We start from the raw sequence: 16,961 nt of genomic DNA, 5'->3' as shown, positions 1-16,961 counted from the left end.
ACGTTGTACACAATGTAAAGGAATATATGAGCTATTTTCTCCCTCCGAACTGTTGCGTCAACAGCGCGGCCTGAACTAGACACAGAGAGGGAGAGCTTATTATATATAATTCATCAAGTGTTAAATTGAAAACACACTGAAACTAAATTAAAGATAAAAAAAAAAATAGTATTGGACTTCATTTAGTTTTATTTACCTCCATTCAGTGTCTCAAGGTCATATTTTTTGTGTTTTTAAATTAGAAAAGGCTCAAAGTTATGCATGACACCAATGAAGATAAAAATAATAAACAAATGGAATGTATTTGTATTGTAGCTGGCTAGATGTCTGGTCTTCCACGTGTCAAAACTCTTTCTGTACTGTCCGAAACATTACAGTCGTTAACAGCGTCAAAACGTCAACTGTCACGTTGCGTGGTGGTGGTGGACCCCAAAAAGCAGGCAGGAGGGAGAAGGGTGTACTTGACGAATTGTCTTTAAAACAAAGAAAACTAAATCCCAAACAAAGTCCAAAGTAACAAACAAAAACCATGACTCAAACAAAAACTATCAATAACCAAAACACTACTCGAACAAACATGACAGTAGCAAGAGCAAACAATGACCCGACACCGAGTGTTCGGGCTGGGAGTCCTTTTAAGGCCCTAATTACCGATGACCAACAGGTGTGCAGCTGCCGGGGGAGCCCTACAGTGCCACCTGTTGGTCCCTAAACCGAATCATGACTTCAACGATGCAAAGTGAGAAGTGGTCCCAGGACTCCGCCGAGGCTGGCCTTCATCACCGATTCTGTTTATTACCTTTACGGACAGAACTTCTAGGCGCAGCTGAGACGGTGAGGGGGTGCACTTTGGTGGCCTCGGTATTGCATCTCTGCCTTTTTGCAGATGATGTGGTACTGATGGCTTCTCCAAGCAGGGATCCCCAACCCTCATTGGAGCAGGTCACAGCCGAGTGTGAAGCGGTTGGGATGAAAATCAGCAGACTGTATTAACATATTTGACCAATAAATCTGATTTTGATTCATTCATGGCCGGAGGGCAAAAAAACTCTATGACCATAATTCCATTTTGCATCGTGGTTACGTCAATGACATCGATTAAAATTCCCAGCCATCATAGTAACGGTTGCATTAGCGTTCAATCGAACTTGTCTGGTATTGTCGGTACATTATTTTGCTCCCAGCATGAGTAGGAGAGGGAAGGCAAGGCCGAAACCCCCCACCTGTTGCCGGTGTCACTTTGATGGAAGTCAAAGCTTGATGAAATGTTACTCGCCGCAGAAACTGACAGCTCTTCCCCCCCAGGATGTTTAATTCACTTGGTCGCTCAGTAGCTTGCTCACGGAGCACGCGTCTGGGAAGCCTGTGGATACTGCACAGCAGGCGCCTTTGAATGGGTTGTTTACAGGAAGGCCAGAGGACCATGTACAGCACACTGTAGTCAAAAAGGTCAACAGCCTTCAGTAATAGCAGTCACCTTATTCAATCAAGGCACAAAGACAATGTAAAAATCATGTAAATTTCATTATTCAAGATCCGAGATGTTTATTTGTCATATACACAGTAAAACCAGAACCGCATCACTGAGCAATGAGGTTCTGACTTTTCTTTGTCTCCAGCTACCGGTAATTAATATAAGTCATACTCTATAGCAGCGGTCCCCAACCGTTTTTGCCCCACGGACCGGTTTAATGTCAGACAATATTTTCTGGGAGCGACCTTTATGGTGTGACGGATAAATACAACAAAAAATATTAGATGATATGACCTGCATGAAAACTGGGATTTTCGTAGCATAAAAATAAACACGAATCACGGCACGGGAAACATCCTATCTGACCTCAACACTCTCTGATAGCTATGGTAACGTTTAAACGTGCCTTCAATATAAGATACTCCGCAAATACAAAGCCCATAAAAAATACGACTCATCATCGTCACATGGAGAGTGGGCTTGGTGCGTGGAAATTTCCTGTTGAGATGAATCCGCATTTTAAGTCGGACTCCTGATCCTGTCTCTGAAATGTAGCCTTCTTTTTCTTAAAAGTCGTAGGCTTCTCTTCTGTCTCCCTGCTGGGCCTTTTCCCCCTCCCAAAGAAACTTTCCAAAACAATTTTTTAAAAAATTCATTTTGCTCGCTTCTGGGTTTCATTTTAGTTGTAACCGAGAAGCGCGCCTTGACCTGCGCCAAGAGTGACGTACTGTATACCAGGGTTGTCAAACGCATTTATGGCACAGGCCACATTTTAGTTACCGTTTCATTTGGAGGGCCGATATGACTGAGACCATATAAAGAAGTCAAGACTAACTGTTGATTCAACTCCTGTTTAAGTTCCTATCATGAGGGGTTTGGTAACAAGAAAATGCTTCCAATATACAGTATCTCTTATTTTACATATGAGAATTTAACATTTTGGTTGACATTTTAGAAAGGATCGTGGAAGTTGACATGTTTGAGCTCCTTTCGTGGGCCACATAAAATGATGTGGCGGGCCAGATTTGGCCCCCAGGCCTTGCGTTTGACACATGTGCTTTAGACAGATGTAACAGAGAATCCAGTAAATTTTCAAAATAAACACCTCTCAGATTCCGAAATGAATAAAACGTAAGTCATGCAAGTTATTTATTCTTTCTGTGCGGCCCGGCACCAAATGACGCAGGGACCGGTCGCGGTCTGCGGCCCGGGACCATTGCTGTCTAGTATAACATGGTGTGAATGTGCATGTGTAAAATTGTTTGTGTATTTTGTGCCCTGCGCTTGACTAACTAGCAATCGAGGATATCCATAAACTCTGGATAATATTGTCTCGTATAATTGACCCAATCTGTACATTTTCTAAGTGCTTGTGACTACACAGATGCTTGAGTTGCGTAATTCAAATCACGTAGGCAAGTTAGACAACAATGCCAGTCTTATTCACATGCTCGTCACCTACCGTCTTAATTACTGCTGGCCTTCCGCACAAATTCATCCGTAAATTGCAATTGAACCAAAACTCTGCCACCCGCATCTCCTCACACCCGTTTGACAGCACCTTCACTGGCTGCTCATTAAGTCCACACCGCATTTTATCCGACATCATCGTCCTTCTATTCAAAGGCACGAAACATCTCAAATCACGACTTAAAACACGCCCTTTGAAACCGGCATCGCCATAGTTTGGTTTCTTTGATCTCCTTTATTGTTTTTTGACTACTTTGTCACTCCTTGCAGTTTTCCCAAAAGTGTATTTAATTTTACATTGTTCTTTTTATCTCGTTCGATGACTTTGACTGACATGAAAGGTGCCCCTAAAAAATGCATTCTCGTAATTATCATGAATCGTGGTGCGCTGCTTTGATGAGGCAATGGTGATGAAAGTCAAAGCATATACCTCGAGAGAAAAAGAATATGTATATTTATAATGCAATGTACGACTTGTCACGACTGTATTAATGCGACCCACTTTCATGCTATAATAGGTCAAAAATACACATGTGCATGTAGGCTATCGTTTATTCATCTTCCTTCATGCATTAAGGATTTAGCCCATCAAAGGAAATATCGCTCAGACCACAAGTTGTTTTGTTGACGGAAATCTACTGAGGTTCGATTGTACTTTTAACCTCCTGAGCAACAGCTTGGGATTTATTTTCACCATGGGATTAGTTGGTCCAGATAATGCACTTCATACATACGATACTGTATTAATCTTTTCCATATTTTTTTGTTTTAACTGGGCCATACTTATTACTAATCTTTCAAGTGAGTGCAAAAAGGTTAACCAGCATTTATTACTTCTGGCAATCAGTAGCCCTCTAATACATTGGGACAAATTTGAAAAATTGAACAGATATCTGCAGCTTTGTGACCGTGTTTATTTTTGACCTCGGCCACTGCGGATAAGAAGCACAGCTTGCTGGGTACAATTATATTCCAAAAGTATCTCATTTTCGATTGTGCGCCATTATGCTTTCACACATCAACCCATGCATGCGTGTTCAAAATGTCCACTGGCTTAGAAAGTTTTGGAACTGTCTACATTTTTTTTTCTCCTGTCGTGGTGCGTACTCAGAGTGTTTAATACTGAAAAAGTACTTGTGAACCCCAAAATTGGTTAATTTGACCTGCAGAAACACAAGAGGATAAAAACCAAAAGTAAAAATATCCATTCACAATTCTCAATACAACTAGGAATCCGAAAAATAACTTTTAACTCATTCACTACCAGCCAATTCTGGACCAAGTCTGAAAAGACGTATAAAAACGTCTTTGGGAGTGAATGAGTTATTTTTTTCAGCTGTTTTTAAAGTTCAAGTAGATATTGTGCCCCCTGCTGACCATTTCAGGACTCACCCTTCATAGCTACTGTCAATATCACCCGAATCCTTTATTACTTATCTGAGCCTGATGACTGCACAAATTACTTCTTCATAAATATTTTAATGTTTCCTTTGGCAAAACAAAAACACATTTCATTATCAAATCAATCCACACGTGACAAATTCAAGTATGTCCATTTAATTTGAGGGCTGATATTTAATTGAAAGAACACGAGAGCCACCTTGAGCAGTATTCTCTTGTTTCAACGTGCGAGCGAGTACAAGAAACTGCTGAGTCCAGTCCTCCGTGCGCATGAGCTCCAGCCCAGCCTACATTTGGCTCAGAAAATGAGCCCGACCGTTGTCTTCGAGGCGGCAGGTAAGGATATCGCAGCCCGTGTCTGTGACCAGAAGGGTGTGTTCAAATTGAGCGGAGCGCTTTCCGTCTCTGGTGACTGCTGTCCAGCCGTCGGGCCAGGTCTCGTCTTGCCAGCCGCCTGAGATAAAGAATGCACAAGGTGTTGGGCACAACACAGCTAAGACAAAGATTCATCAAGCCAAGGGGCTGTGCCATTTTCAGAAAAAAAAAAATACTAATTGCAATTTTTTTGGCAGATATCACTATTTCAATTCATTTGAGGATTTTCTACAACTCATGCTTCAATGAAACATATACATACATGTATCCTGGCCTCTGGTAGAGGACCCGAGCTGAATGGAGGACGGACACCACCCGAGGGGTGAGACGAGGATTTTTTATTTTTTAATACACGCACGCACACACACACGCACGCATGCACACACACAGTTATCGCTACTGCCGAACATCTCTTCATACAAAATTTTGAAATGTTATGAAATGCCTTAACAGGAAAATATTGCCTCGTTACGAAAGAAATTTCAAGATACGAAAGGTAAAAATACTTTATAGGCTGCCCCTTGCAGCTCCGACTTTCCTGAACGCAACATACTTATAGCTGCTCTGCCATTGGCTATTACCAAGCATCATCCTGGCATCCCATTGGCTAAGAGGGATTTCCACTGAATGTGTCGATGTGTGTAGTTGACACAGATATGACAGTAGACATACTGTCGATGTATGTCTATGCAGCGTCTTCGTCATTCGGCCCTCGGGCCATGAGGCGTTCCGATAGTTTTACGTAAATGTGAATCACTCAGAAAAAGTGTTCACATGTCAGGCGATTGCTCATGACGCTGATGTTTGCCGTGGATATTTTCAAAGAATTTTTAAAAGCCGACAAAAGCAAATGTCCTTGGATCAGTTCTTTACAAAACGCCAGGCAAAAAAACACTTCTGAGAGAGAACATGGACTCAAGAGGACAAAAAAACGGTGAGGACGCAGTAAAGTTAAATAATCATCATTTTTATTCTTGACTCTCTTCGTTGTTTTTTTACATTATGCATTTATTGTGCAATAATCTAATCGTAACATGGATTTGCTCCATATTTTGATGCATTTTTATGCTTTCGGAAACATTTATGTCAGAATTTCTTTTGGGGGGGGGGGGGCTTGGAATGAATTAGGGCATTTACATGGAAGACACATCTCTCCATAGAAAATCTTCTAGTTAAGAAACTTCTTGCAGAACCAATTAATTTCATAAGTAGAGGTACCACGGTATTCAGTTGGACAGTTCTATGGGACGTCATTTGAGAATTATTTTGAAGAACTCCCAACAGTTGCCATGTGAATGGTTGTCTATATGTGCCCTTCAAATGACTCGCGACCTGTCCAGAGCCTAACCAGATGGAACGGGCTCCAGCCCATTACATTTTTTTTTAAATAGATGGATGAATGAAAGGTTAAATATTGTCGCATTTTCGTTATTAATATTATTATACATATTTGCTATGTGTGATTACGAGAGGTTATGTCATAGTCATTAAGACTCACCTTCACATATCATGGGTTCAATGGTAAACACATGACCCGGCTTCATAACACCGACAGCCTTGTTTTCTTGGGAGAAAAAAAAAATACAGAATTCATAAACTATTTCTCATAAAACTTGAAAAGTGAGCCAATATTTTCTTAATTGTCAGGGCAACTTACTGGCATAATGTGGCACATTTGGAGCAGTGTGGAAAAGCCTGTGGATGCCGTGGCCGCAGTAGCTCCGCACCACAGAGAAGCCATTGGCCTGAGCATGCTTCTGGATGATGTTACCAAGCTCTCTGTAGCGAACGCCGGGCTTCACTGAAAGGACAACGTGAGCAACAATGTTAGTGAGCAAACACACATCTGGTACATTCCAAAATGGAACGGTATGAAAGCACAATCAGCGTGCAGTTTCTTGTCCTAGATAGAATGAAAAGTGTTTTAACCTGGGGGTCGGCAACACGCAGCTCCAGAGCCGCATGCGGCTCTTTAGCGACATCTAGTGGCTCCCTGGAGCTTTATAAAAATTGTTTGGCTAATATAGCTCAAATAGATATAGATACATACATGTTGCAGCTCCGAAAAAGGAGAGCTGTGGTGTTGGGGGGGGGGTTTTTTTTTAAACGTACACTTTATTTATGCTTTTAAAAGTCTCGACAAACAGACACGTCTGCCTCCGACTCCGTGTCTTCTCTCTTTCGTTCAACTCGAGAGGCGTTCAAAGACAGCCTCCAAAAAACGGAAATTCATGATCACTTCACTGACACTAAGACAAGCGAAAATAATGCAGTACAACAAAAAATCAAGCGAGGAAATCACAAAATACATTATATGGGGGCGTTTGTGAACACACAACAAAGGAATGAATGAACAATTCTGAGACAGTCCAGTCTCCTACATACATACAGCATGTGTTTCCTTCATTGTAAGTTTTATAAAAGGCTTTTATTTTTTTGCGGCTTCAGACATTTTTTTTTGTCCTATATGGCTCTTTCAGCATTTTGGATTGCCTACCCCTGGTTTAAACAATGTGTGATAAATGTGTAAAAAAGCAGTGACAGTCACCAAGGAGCGGTATGTGGAGGTCCTCAAAACCTTCAAGAATGAGCTCCAGACCATCTACCCGTCGCTCATGAGCAAGTTCTGGTTCCGGCAAGACGGAGCAAGTTCTCACACCTCAAACCTGTCCCGAGATTGGCTGAAAGAGAACTTCGGAGGCCGAGTGATCAGCCTCAAGACTGATTTTGAGTGGGCACCCCATAGCCCGGACCTAAGCCCCCCCAGATTTTTTTCTTTGGGGCTATCTTAAGGACAGAGTCTACGCAGGGAAACCCAGAACCATCACGGAACTCAAGAAAGCCATCAGGGAGCAGATGAGAGCCATTACCAATTCAGTCTGTAAGAACGTCATGGACAACTTCGTGCTGCGCCTCAAGAAATGCACGGAGCTAAATGGAGGCCATCTAGAACATATGCTGTAGAACGGAGAAAAAAAGGCCAAAGACCCTAGTGTTTTGATGTGATGTTTTGAATACAATAAACTAGTTATGGCCAAAGTTTCATTTCATTCGGACACAACACTAAGAAACGGGGCCGAATGAGAGTTGGGGCCCGTTTTTTTTATTTGGGTCACCCTGTATCCTATGCGCCTTATAATGCAGTTTTAAAATAGGCACTTCATTGAAGGGCCTATTTTATCCGAATAATAATCCGAAGCCCCTTATAAAATAAGATAATAAGTTAAGATAACCTTTATTTGTCCCACACTGGGGAAATTTGCAGTCTACAGCAGTCTTTCAGAAAAGAACTGTACACGGTTCAATATAAAATAAAGCATAAGCAATATATTTGCAGAATAAATAATAAATAGCAATAGCATAGAAAACAGCATAAGGTGGCTGTGCTATTTACAATGGTTCCAGGTTTTCACGCATGTTTATTCAGCAGCCTGACAGCAGTCGATTTATGGTGCAGAAAATACAGTACATCAGCTTTAGCACACTGATGTGTTATTAAGGCATTCATATCACAGATTGGACATTTTTTAACTCCAACATTTAACTCCCACATAGATTAGCTGAGTATCCAATGGCATCATGTAAGGATGATCGAAAAGATTCGTTAGCGACAGCCCGACGCTGAACCCAAAACAGATTTCAGACACCCTGTGCCAGATGTAGCAAAGCACCTCCAGAAGATAAACGTTTCCGATAGGGACAGTGTTCTTTTCTTTGTATGCTTTATTTTTGTGTCTGTGAACAGAGTTCACGTCTTTCCAAAAAGCTACTGTTTTGTCTCATTTGTCCATAGGACATTCTCCACGAAGCCTTGTGGATCATCAATACGCATTCTGGCAAATTCCATTTTTCGGTTTTTACAGTATGATTTGCTTTCAGCAGTTGTGTGCTTCTTACGCAGACTCACTACAAGTTTGAACACGCCTGTGATGCTAATTAATGACACAGCTTAATTTAACACAGGCATATTCTTTTCAGCTCTTTTCTCAGAGTGCCATTCTTTTTGCCCAGCAATGTTTCATTACTTTAAAAAAAAATGATTCAGTTGAATGCCAATTCAAAAGCAGTCTGATTTCATAGGTTCATCAGTATTTTTACATTTATTACTACTTTTTTCAATATCAAGTTATTTCATTGAACATTGGGGTGCGCGCGCGCGCGCGCGCGCGCACACACACACGCACACACACACGCACACACGCACACACACAGACACACACGCACACACACACACACACACGCACACACACACACACACGCACACACGGGTACCAATAATTTGTCCACATATAAATTGACTATGAATCCAAAAAGAGACTTTTATAAGGTGAAAGGAAAGGCATAAATAAATAAAAAATAATAAAAGATCCCAGCTCTTACCAGAGTCAATAGCTTGCATAAGACATTCATAAGTAGTCTGAACAAGTTTCTTTGCTCCTTCATCCACCTCTCCGACATAAAAGGTCTCATTGAGGTCACCATGGAAACCATTGTGGTAGACGGTGATGTCCACTGTGGGAGAGAGAAGAGAGAATCTTACAGTGATTGAAATGACATCAAATCTATTTGATTACATAACAAAGAAGCAGTAGGTTCATGTGATCGTCAGTGGGTGGAACGGACCTGATCAAGTGGAATTGTGAATGGGAGAAATTGTCAAGAAATAGAGGGCAGGCAGGAAGAATGGAGAAGCACCACGGTGAAAGGTTAATGGCATCATTTGTCTTGTGGGATCATGCTGATGACTTGAAGGCAAGTCCATCATAAAACATGAGGGGAGTGTCTGATGGAAGTTAAGTTAGAATATTCATAAAGAGGCTCAGATAGGACCCTTGCTGACATAATTTCAGGATCCAGGTAGTACCATTCATCACACAGAGAGAATGCACGCACACACAAAAGCATGTGCCCCTATCAGTGGTGTGCTAAGCACATTAGATGCCCGGGGTTTTGATGCCCCCCCCCCTCAAGTTTGTTAAACCAGGGTGGGGTGGTGGGAGTGTGATGGGTGGGGGAAGAGCCCTTCAACATGTGGTGCGGTGGCATTTTTACTCTTCAGGCGTCCGCCCTACTCTGGGATGGAACACCACCACGTCTCCAGTTTGCGAGAGCAGAGCACTAACAGTCGAACTAAAAGCAGGGATGAGAGTGGCTAGCGATGAAAAAAAATCAGAAAGTCAACCGGGGGACTGGGGGCCGCAGGCGAGCTAGATTATCGACCCCCCCCGAGCTAGATTATCGGATATATTTCCTCAATCCAGTGAGGGAAATTAAGGATCTATTGTTCCTTAAGAGTTTGAAGGAACTGGACTGGACATTGAAATTATAATAAAGTTGAGTATGAACAAGTGCAGAAAACCACGCAAATGTCAATCAAGCATACCATTTAGTATATCGCTATCTTGTAGTGGTCTTCTGTCTGGGATTCCATGGCAGATGACTTCATTGACAGACGTGCAGCAGGATTTGGGAAAGTTATAATAGTTGAGGGGCGAAGGGTAGCAGTTCCTTGCACTACAAGCCTGAGGAGACAAATACAGATAAAATGAAGGAGGACAAAACCAAATATCCTGCAGGTCAGGTGTGCCAGACTGATTTTTCTGACTGTAATCACGTCATTATATAAGAGACTGAATAGGAACAAAATCCAGGAAACTAATTTTTTCAACTATTGTTCAATTTATTTTTCCAAACAGGGTTTGGTAACAATTAAGTGCTTGCAATATCTCGAGCGAAAACGATGTTGTATTTTGAAACAGATATTACAAACGAGACAATAAGTTGATGCACATGATTGGTTTTTGTGGGCCACAAGAAATAATGATGATGGAGGCTGGATCTGGGTCCCAATCAGTGGGATCAGCTGCAATGCATTTTTGTGAATGAGAAAAGTAATTTGCACATTTGTCGAAGGAAATCTAAGGTGTTTCATGAAATGTTTTATAAAAGATATGTTCATTAAATTTCAACATTTTCCAAATGTTCTTGTGCCTCTTGAGACCAAAACAAAGGAAAGACATGATATTTTGGGAATTCATAGCAGATTATAGTATAATTTTAATGGTGCGGCCCATTTGACATCTACCAAGCCCGAATGTGGCCCACAATGTGAAATGAGTTTGACACCCCTTCGGCTTAGGGCAGGGGTGGCCAACCCGTGGCTCGCGAGCGGCTCTTTGGCTGGTTCAATGCGGCTCCCGGGCTTTCATTCGAAAACGCCTCGGCAGTGGCAATGCCATTCAAACAAGGCGCTAAGTACAAAGAACGTACTATGTCAGCCTATCATCAATCCCGTTACTTGATTGACATAGAGGGAAACCAATCAGATGACTGCATCACCGCTCATGTGCAGACAACGGCGCTAAGCGCTAAGCTAGTCCTTGGCAGTGGCGATGCCATTCAAACAAGGCGCTAAGTACCGTATTTTCTGCACTATTGGGCGCACCAAAAAGTCTTCCATTTTCTTAAAAGCTCACCGAGCGCCTTAAAATCCGGTGCGTCTTTTGTATGGTCATTACGGTAATACGTCGACTCCAAGATGGCTCCTTCCTGGAGACAATGTTATAACTTGCCGTTGGTTCAGTGAACTGTGTCGCTGCTCTATTAAATAAGTTTTTGTTGCAGCTCCGAAGAAAGGAGAGCTGTGGTGTTAATTTTTTAAAACAGTCTCAACAAATACAGGTACATCTTTGTCTCTCTCCGTGCTTTCTTCCGTTCGACTCGAGAGGCATTCAAGACCGCCACCGAAAAATGTAAACTAACGATTACTTCAATGAAACTACAAACATTTATAATAATACATCAAAACTGAAAAGCAAGCGAGGATATAACAAAATAAATTTTATTCCCCCCCTACAGAATTTATATTGTGATTTCATCATTTGTGAATACACAATAAAGGAATAAATAACTACGACTGACATCTTGTTGTGTTATTTTGACTTCAAGTTGTCGCCGCGAGAGTGGCTGCCTTTCCAGCAGCTCCTATTTATTTTGTTCTTCTACTTTTTCCTCTCATAACTTTGCTGCTGTGGAATGGGAATTTCTCCACTGTGAGACTCTTAAAGGTTTTCTTATTTTATCTAATCTGATTGGGCTCTTGGAGCTACGATAAAGGAAATGCCAATGGGTTTTTCGGAGGCGGTCATGAACGCCTCTCAAGTTGACACGAAGAAAAGAAGGGAAGGAGACGGACAAAGACATACCTGAGTTTGTTGAAAAAATGAGAGCTGTGGTTGTGGTTTTATCATTTTTTTGAAACGCAGACTTTATTAATGGTTTTCACAGTCTCAGCAAGTACAGGTACTGTACGTCTTTGTCCGTCTCCGTGCTTTCTTCCGTTCCACTCGAGAGGCGTTCATGGCCGCCTACGAAAAACGTAAATGAATTCTTACTTCAATGAAACCACGAAGAAAATCAAGCGAGGAAATCACAAAATAAATTCTGTAGGGGGGGATATAGAATTTATTTTGTGATTTCCTTGCTTGATTTTCTGTTTTGATGCATTATTTTCAATTTTCGTAGTTTCATTTAAGTACAGTAATAGTTAATTGACATTTTTCAGAGGCGGTCATGAACGCCTCTCAAGCTGAACGGACGCCTCTCGATTTGAATGGAAGGAGCATAACACCATCTAGTGGACACATTGTAGATTGTGCCTTTTACTGCGAGGCGTCTAATATATGAATTTTTTTTTTTTTACAAAATAGCCATTCATTGAAGGTGCGCCTCATAATCCAGTGCGTCTTTTCGTGCGGAAAATACGGTACACAGAACGGACTACGTCAGCCTATCATCAATCCCGTTACTTGATTGACATAGAGGGCAACCAATCAAATGAAAGCATCACCGCTCATGCGCAAACAACGGCGCTAAGCGCTAAGCTAGCACCTCTGATTTTAAGGCAGGGGTGCCTATTATGTCGATCAGAATCGACCGGGAGCCAGCGAACTAGTCCCAAGTCGACTGCAAGGGCTGGGATGAGGAAATGGGTGGGAAAAAGAAGTTTTGCTTGTTTGTATCTTTAGCTTTCGTTCATTTTCAGCCCGTTCCGACTGCTGCTCATCGTAGTGTGTGTGCATATGTGCGCGAGTGCACTGGTGGGCACCTGTGTGAGTGCGTGCATGTGTGTGTGTGTGTGTGTATGCTTGCACGTGCACAATCGTTCGTGGGAAGTTGGTCGCTTCAAAAGTAGATCTTTGGCCAAAAAAGTGTGTGTGTGTGCACGTGCGCGAGGAAGGGTATGATGCGGCTCTTTGCAGTAACACAGTAAAAAAATTGGCTCTTCGTCTGACTGGTTGGCCACCCCTGGCTTACGGGCTCTAACCAGAGCGTGACAATAGAGAAATTTAACTGCTACGTTGGTTTTCCTGTCTCGGACATTGTATTAGCAAATGTTCATAATTTCAGATTTCAAACTAAAAGATCATTTGTCTGATATTATTGATGAATGTAAAAGCGTGTATTCTGGAGAACCCGAAGTGTGTGTGTGTGTGTGTGTGTGTGTGTGTGTGTGTGTGTGTGTGTGTGTGTGTGTGTACCAGATGTACTGCATGGTCAATTTCTTCTGTTGTAACACCGGGTTTGACCATTTTAGCTGCGATATCCAGGACTTCACGCGCCAGCTGAAAGCCCCAATGCATAATAAATGAACAGGGAATCATGACAACCAAGCCTGTCAGTATATGCAACACAAAAGAATGTTTAATGTTACCCTGCACACCACTCTCATCCCTTCGATGTCGTCAGGAGGGAGGATCTTGATCTGTGCTGTACCCTTAAGAAACTGCTCAGATTCAGACATCCCTGTAAGACCAGTGCAATCATTCAAATGTTGGTAAAGCCCAATAAACTGACTAAAATCATTATCAATGGAGCGGTGGCTCGCCCATTTGGAGGCATCCATTTTTTTGTACATCAATGGTGAATCAAAATTGGACATCATCGCATTTTGTTTGATTCAGTAAAAATTATTCATATATATTATTCACTTATTCATATATACAGTACATATGACTGAATTTGTCAGGACTGTAAGTGTGGCACGCACTCTCTTCAAAGACACTTCGCTCCAATAAAATCATTCGCATCTCGATATATTTTCAAGTGGAACCATTTGAATTGGTTTCATTTGATGCACTCACGTTTTTAAATCAAAACTGATTTGCTACGAGCTATTTTCAGAGATGTGCTTAAGTTGTGCCGATGCCTGCACAAATATCAATACCAGCTTTATGACAATACAATGTTGTTGTGATTCAGGGCTTGTCCCATCACAGTAATTGTAGCATAGCTTGTCTTTTCTCTTATTATCTGGTCTTGCATACATGATATAAATGTAATGCAAAGCATCCTAAAAGCCGAAGACAGCAGTACACTTCCGAGAATACAGGAAAAGATCGCACTAATTCCGGTGACTCAGGATGAACAAAGCAAGAGTGTAAAACGAGACTGAAGAACAGTGGTAGAGGAGTTTGGCAACTTTGTGTTGCAATTTTTTTTTTGGACATTTTGTGTAATCATTACACTGTAATGAGCCAAAAGGTTTCAAAAGAGAAAATCATACTGAGGGCACTCAAGTGTCTCGTGTGGTCAAAACAATGAAGTGGCCAGGCATTTACTGCTCGATCATTTATGAAATCAAAAAGATGATTGCTGTATGAACATCAACAGTTGCTTAGCAACAGTGATTTTACACTTCTGCACAGTCCAGCCCTCCTTTTAGCCCCAAATGTCCACAGCGTGAGTGCAATAATCAATTTAACCTTACTAACACTTGAAGAGAGCAGCTTTAGAAAAGATGAATACCCTGAATATTGTCATTCATATCACTTTAACATATGAGTAAAAGTGGAAACAGATATTGAATAATAGTGTAAAAATGATTTTGCAAAAGTTCTACGTCAACACAATTGTAATAAGCATTGCTGTGTGTTTCCTGAAAAAGCATCACGGGAGAATGAAAAGACATTGTAACCATGGCTACCTGAGTAAAGATCTATGCGGGCAGATGACAAGGATGTAGAGTTGCCGTGGTAACATTGACTGACTGGCAAAGAGAATTTTAAGACAGGTAACAACTATTGGAGAGATACTTCAGAAGAAACAAAATTGCAGCACACGTAAAAATTGTTGAAAATTATTACTGTGATACGTTTCCTGAAACAACATTTGATTTGTAAATGATTTCAAATAAGATGCTAACTGAGCTGCGAGTGATCACACTGGAAAATGAAGGGGATTCTATTCATAAATAGTTTCACGTCAACAGTGCATGAAATTATTATTGATATAAGGTACAGCAGGTCCACATAGTGCGGAGAAGTCTATATTTAATGCATTTTGAATGTTACTGGAGTTGTGAAAGCATGCGTTTTGTGAACAGAGAAGGGGGAAAAAAGAGGTACTCTTCTTATTTAGCAACATCCATCAGGTAAGACATTTCTGAGACGAACCCGAAATTTGTGGCTTCGTCCTTGTTGCTCAGTACAATAAGGGTAGCTCAACAATATATCTATATCCACACAGACACATATACATACACACACGCACGCACACGCGCACACAGAGTGAAGGATATTTGGCTTTCAGGTGAATTTTGTGGAAAATGTCAAACGTTCACACGTGTTCATGTAGGTGCACAATCACTGAATTATTGTTTTTCAGGTCGTATGGTCTTGTCACTGTACCATTCACAGAGTGTAGGGCAGTTCTGTACCGACTAGACACACCTGCCCACACTGTAAAATCGCCGCCACCAAAAGCTTGTCTGGTGACGACAATGGCTGATGCATAGCGCTCCCCTTGACGTCTCCAACATCGTTGGCAGCCATCAGTTCTGCTCAATGTGAATAGACTTTCATCAGAGACCAGCACTGAGGCCCCCTGACTGGTCCCTTGCCCAGCATAAATGTTCCCTGGCTCATGCAAGACGATGACGCCCGTGCCCGGTGGTGTGGTCAGGTACCCTTGCAGGTCGTCTAGCACGCAGACCACACTGATGTAAACGGTTTTGAATGGTCTGACGTGACACTTGGGCGCCTTTCACCTCCCTTAAACGTGCCCGGAGTTGTGTGGCATTCATCATCCGGTTTCTCAGCATGGGATGCGGCCAAAGAACATCCACTTCTACATCTTTCTGTGACTCTTCCAGTCTTTCGGATCGCTGTTGCAAATTGCTGATGACACTCTGTGACACTCTAAGCTCAATGTTCACTTGCTTCAATGTCCTGTTTGAAGCATCACAATGGCAAGCTACTGTTGATCCATTGTTGGGTATCGTCTTGGTCTCATGATGTCAAAATGTGAACAGCATGAGGATAACTGTTTAAACACCAGCTCAAATTGAACCAGGACATTTACTGTACTGAAACATTTAACACACAATCACATTACATTTGCCTGTAAAGGTTTGAATGCATTTAAGGCCTGTCCTAAAATTTCACCTGAAAGCCAAATCGACTTTTTGTGAGTCGTACACGCACGCACCCAACACACGCAACGCACGCACACACTTTTCTCCGGGTACTCCCGTTTCCTTCCACATTCCAAAAACATGCACGTTTGGTTATTTGAACACTCTCGATTGTCCCGAGGTCTGATTGTGAGCGCGAATGATTGTTTGTCTATGTGTGATAGACTCTAGCATGGCCGCGACCCTCGTGAGGATAAGCAGCTTAGAAAATGGATGGCTGTATATACATATACTTTCTCTCTCTCTCGCACAGCAACAAATCAATTCTCATCGCTAACTCCAAAAGAACGACTTGTTGCGAACGTCACAAAACGAATCCAGTAAAAGATCTCACATGGCTGTTGACATCTAAATTACTTTCAGTGCTAAGTAAATCAAGACGACGGCTGACTGATTGACTGATGAGCCCATGCTAGTACCCATGGCACCAGGTTGAATTGTCTGGGGGCATAATACTAACGAAAAACTGCAAGACCTGCGGCTCTCCTGAAACCAGAAAAATATTCCATCTCAGAGCGCACAGCCAAAAATGACGGATTGCCCAATACATCTCTGTCACTCAACAGAGGAGACAGAGAGAGTTCCCACAATCGCCTCTAATGGACGAAGCCTTCCCCCAATTAGTTCATTCAATCAAGGTTCCGCTGTATTTTAAATGAAGTCCCACTCCTACATTTTACGTGCTTTAAGTTGATGATTGTGTTTATTGCATTCGCAAGGTGTGTGCTTAATGACGATTCAATCATCAATATTATTTTTCTAACTATT

General features: G+C 41.8%; 1 protein-coding gene across 2 annotated transcripts in view; it reads right to left on the bottom strand.

Annotated features, from left to right (window-relative positions):
• Window positions 1–4,485: 4,485 nt before the first annotated feature.
• metap1 (methionyl aminopeptidase 1) overlaps window positions 4,486–16,961 on the bottom strand; it is a 20,234-nt gene continuing 7,758 nt past the window's right edge. For both annotated transcript variants that reach the window (XM_086126602.1, XM_086126601.1), the window contains 7 exons: window positions 13,434–13,525; window positions 13,261–13,344; window positions 10,104–10,242; window positions 9,101–9,232; window positions 6,378–6,521; window positions 6,219–6,284; window positions 4,486–4,799 (listed from right to left, as the gene is read on the bottom strand). In XM_086126602.1, the coding sequence (XP_085982728.1) occupies window positions 4,633–4,799; window positions 6,219–6,284; window positions 6,378–6,521; window positions 9,101–9,232; window positions 10,104–10,242; window positions 13,261–13,344; window positions 13,434–13,525 (824 nt within the window). In that variant the 3' untranslated portion in view covers window positions 4,486–4,632. The remainder of the gene's footprint in view (window positions 4,800–6,218; window positions 6,285–6,377; window positions 6,522–9,100; window positions 9,233–10,103; window positions 10,243–13,260; window positions 13,345–13,433; window positions 13,526–16,961) is intronic.

This window comes from Hippocampus guttulatus, chromosome 13, assembly GCF_054856545.1.
Source record: "Hippocampus guttulatus isolate MCC_2025c chromosome 13, RoL_Hgut_1.0, whole genome shotgun sequence".
NCBI classification, from domain to species: Eukaryota; Metazoa; Chordata; class Actinopteri; order Syngnathiformes; family Syngnathidae; genus Hippocampus; species Hippocampus guttulatus.
Note: the sequence above shows the minus strand (reverse complement) of the source record. Positions and strands in the feature narration are given on the sequence as shown.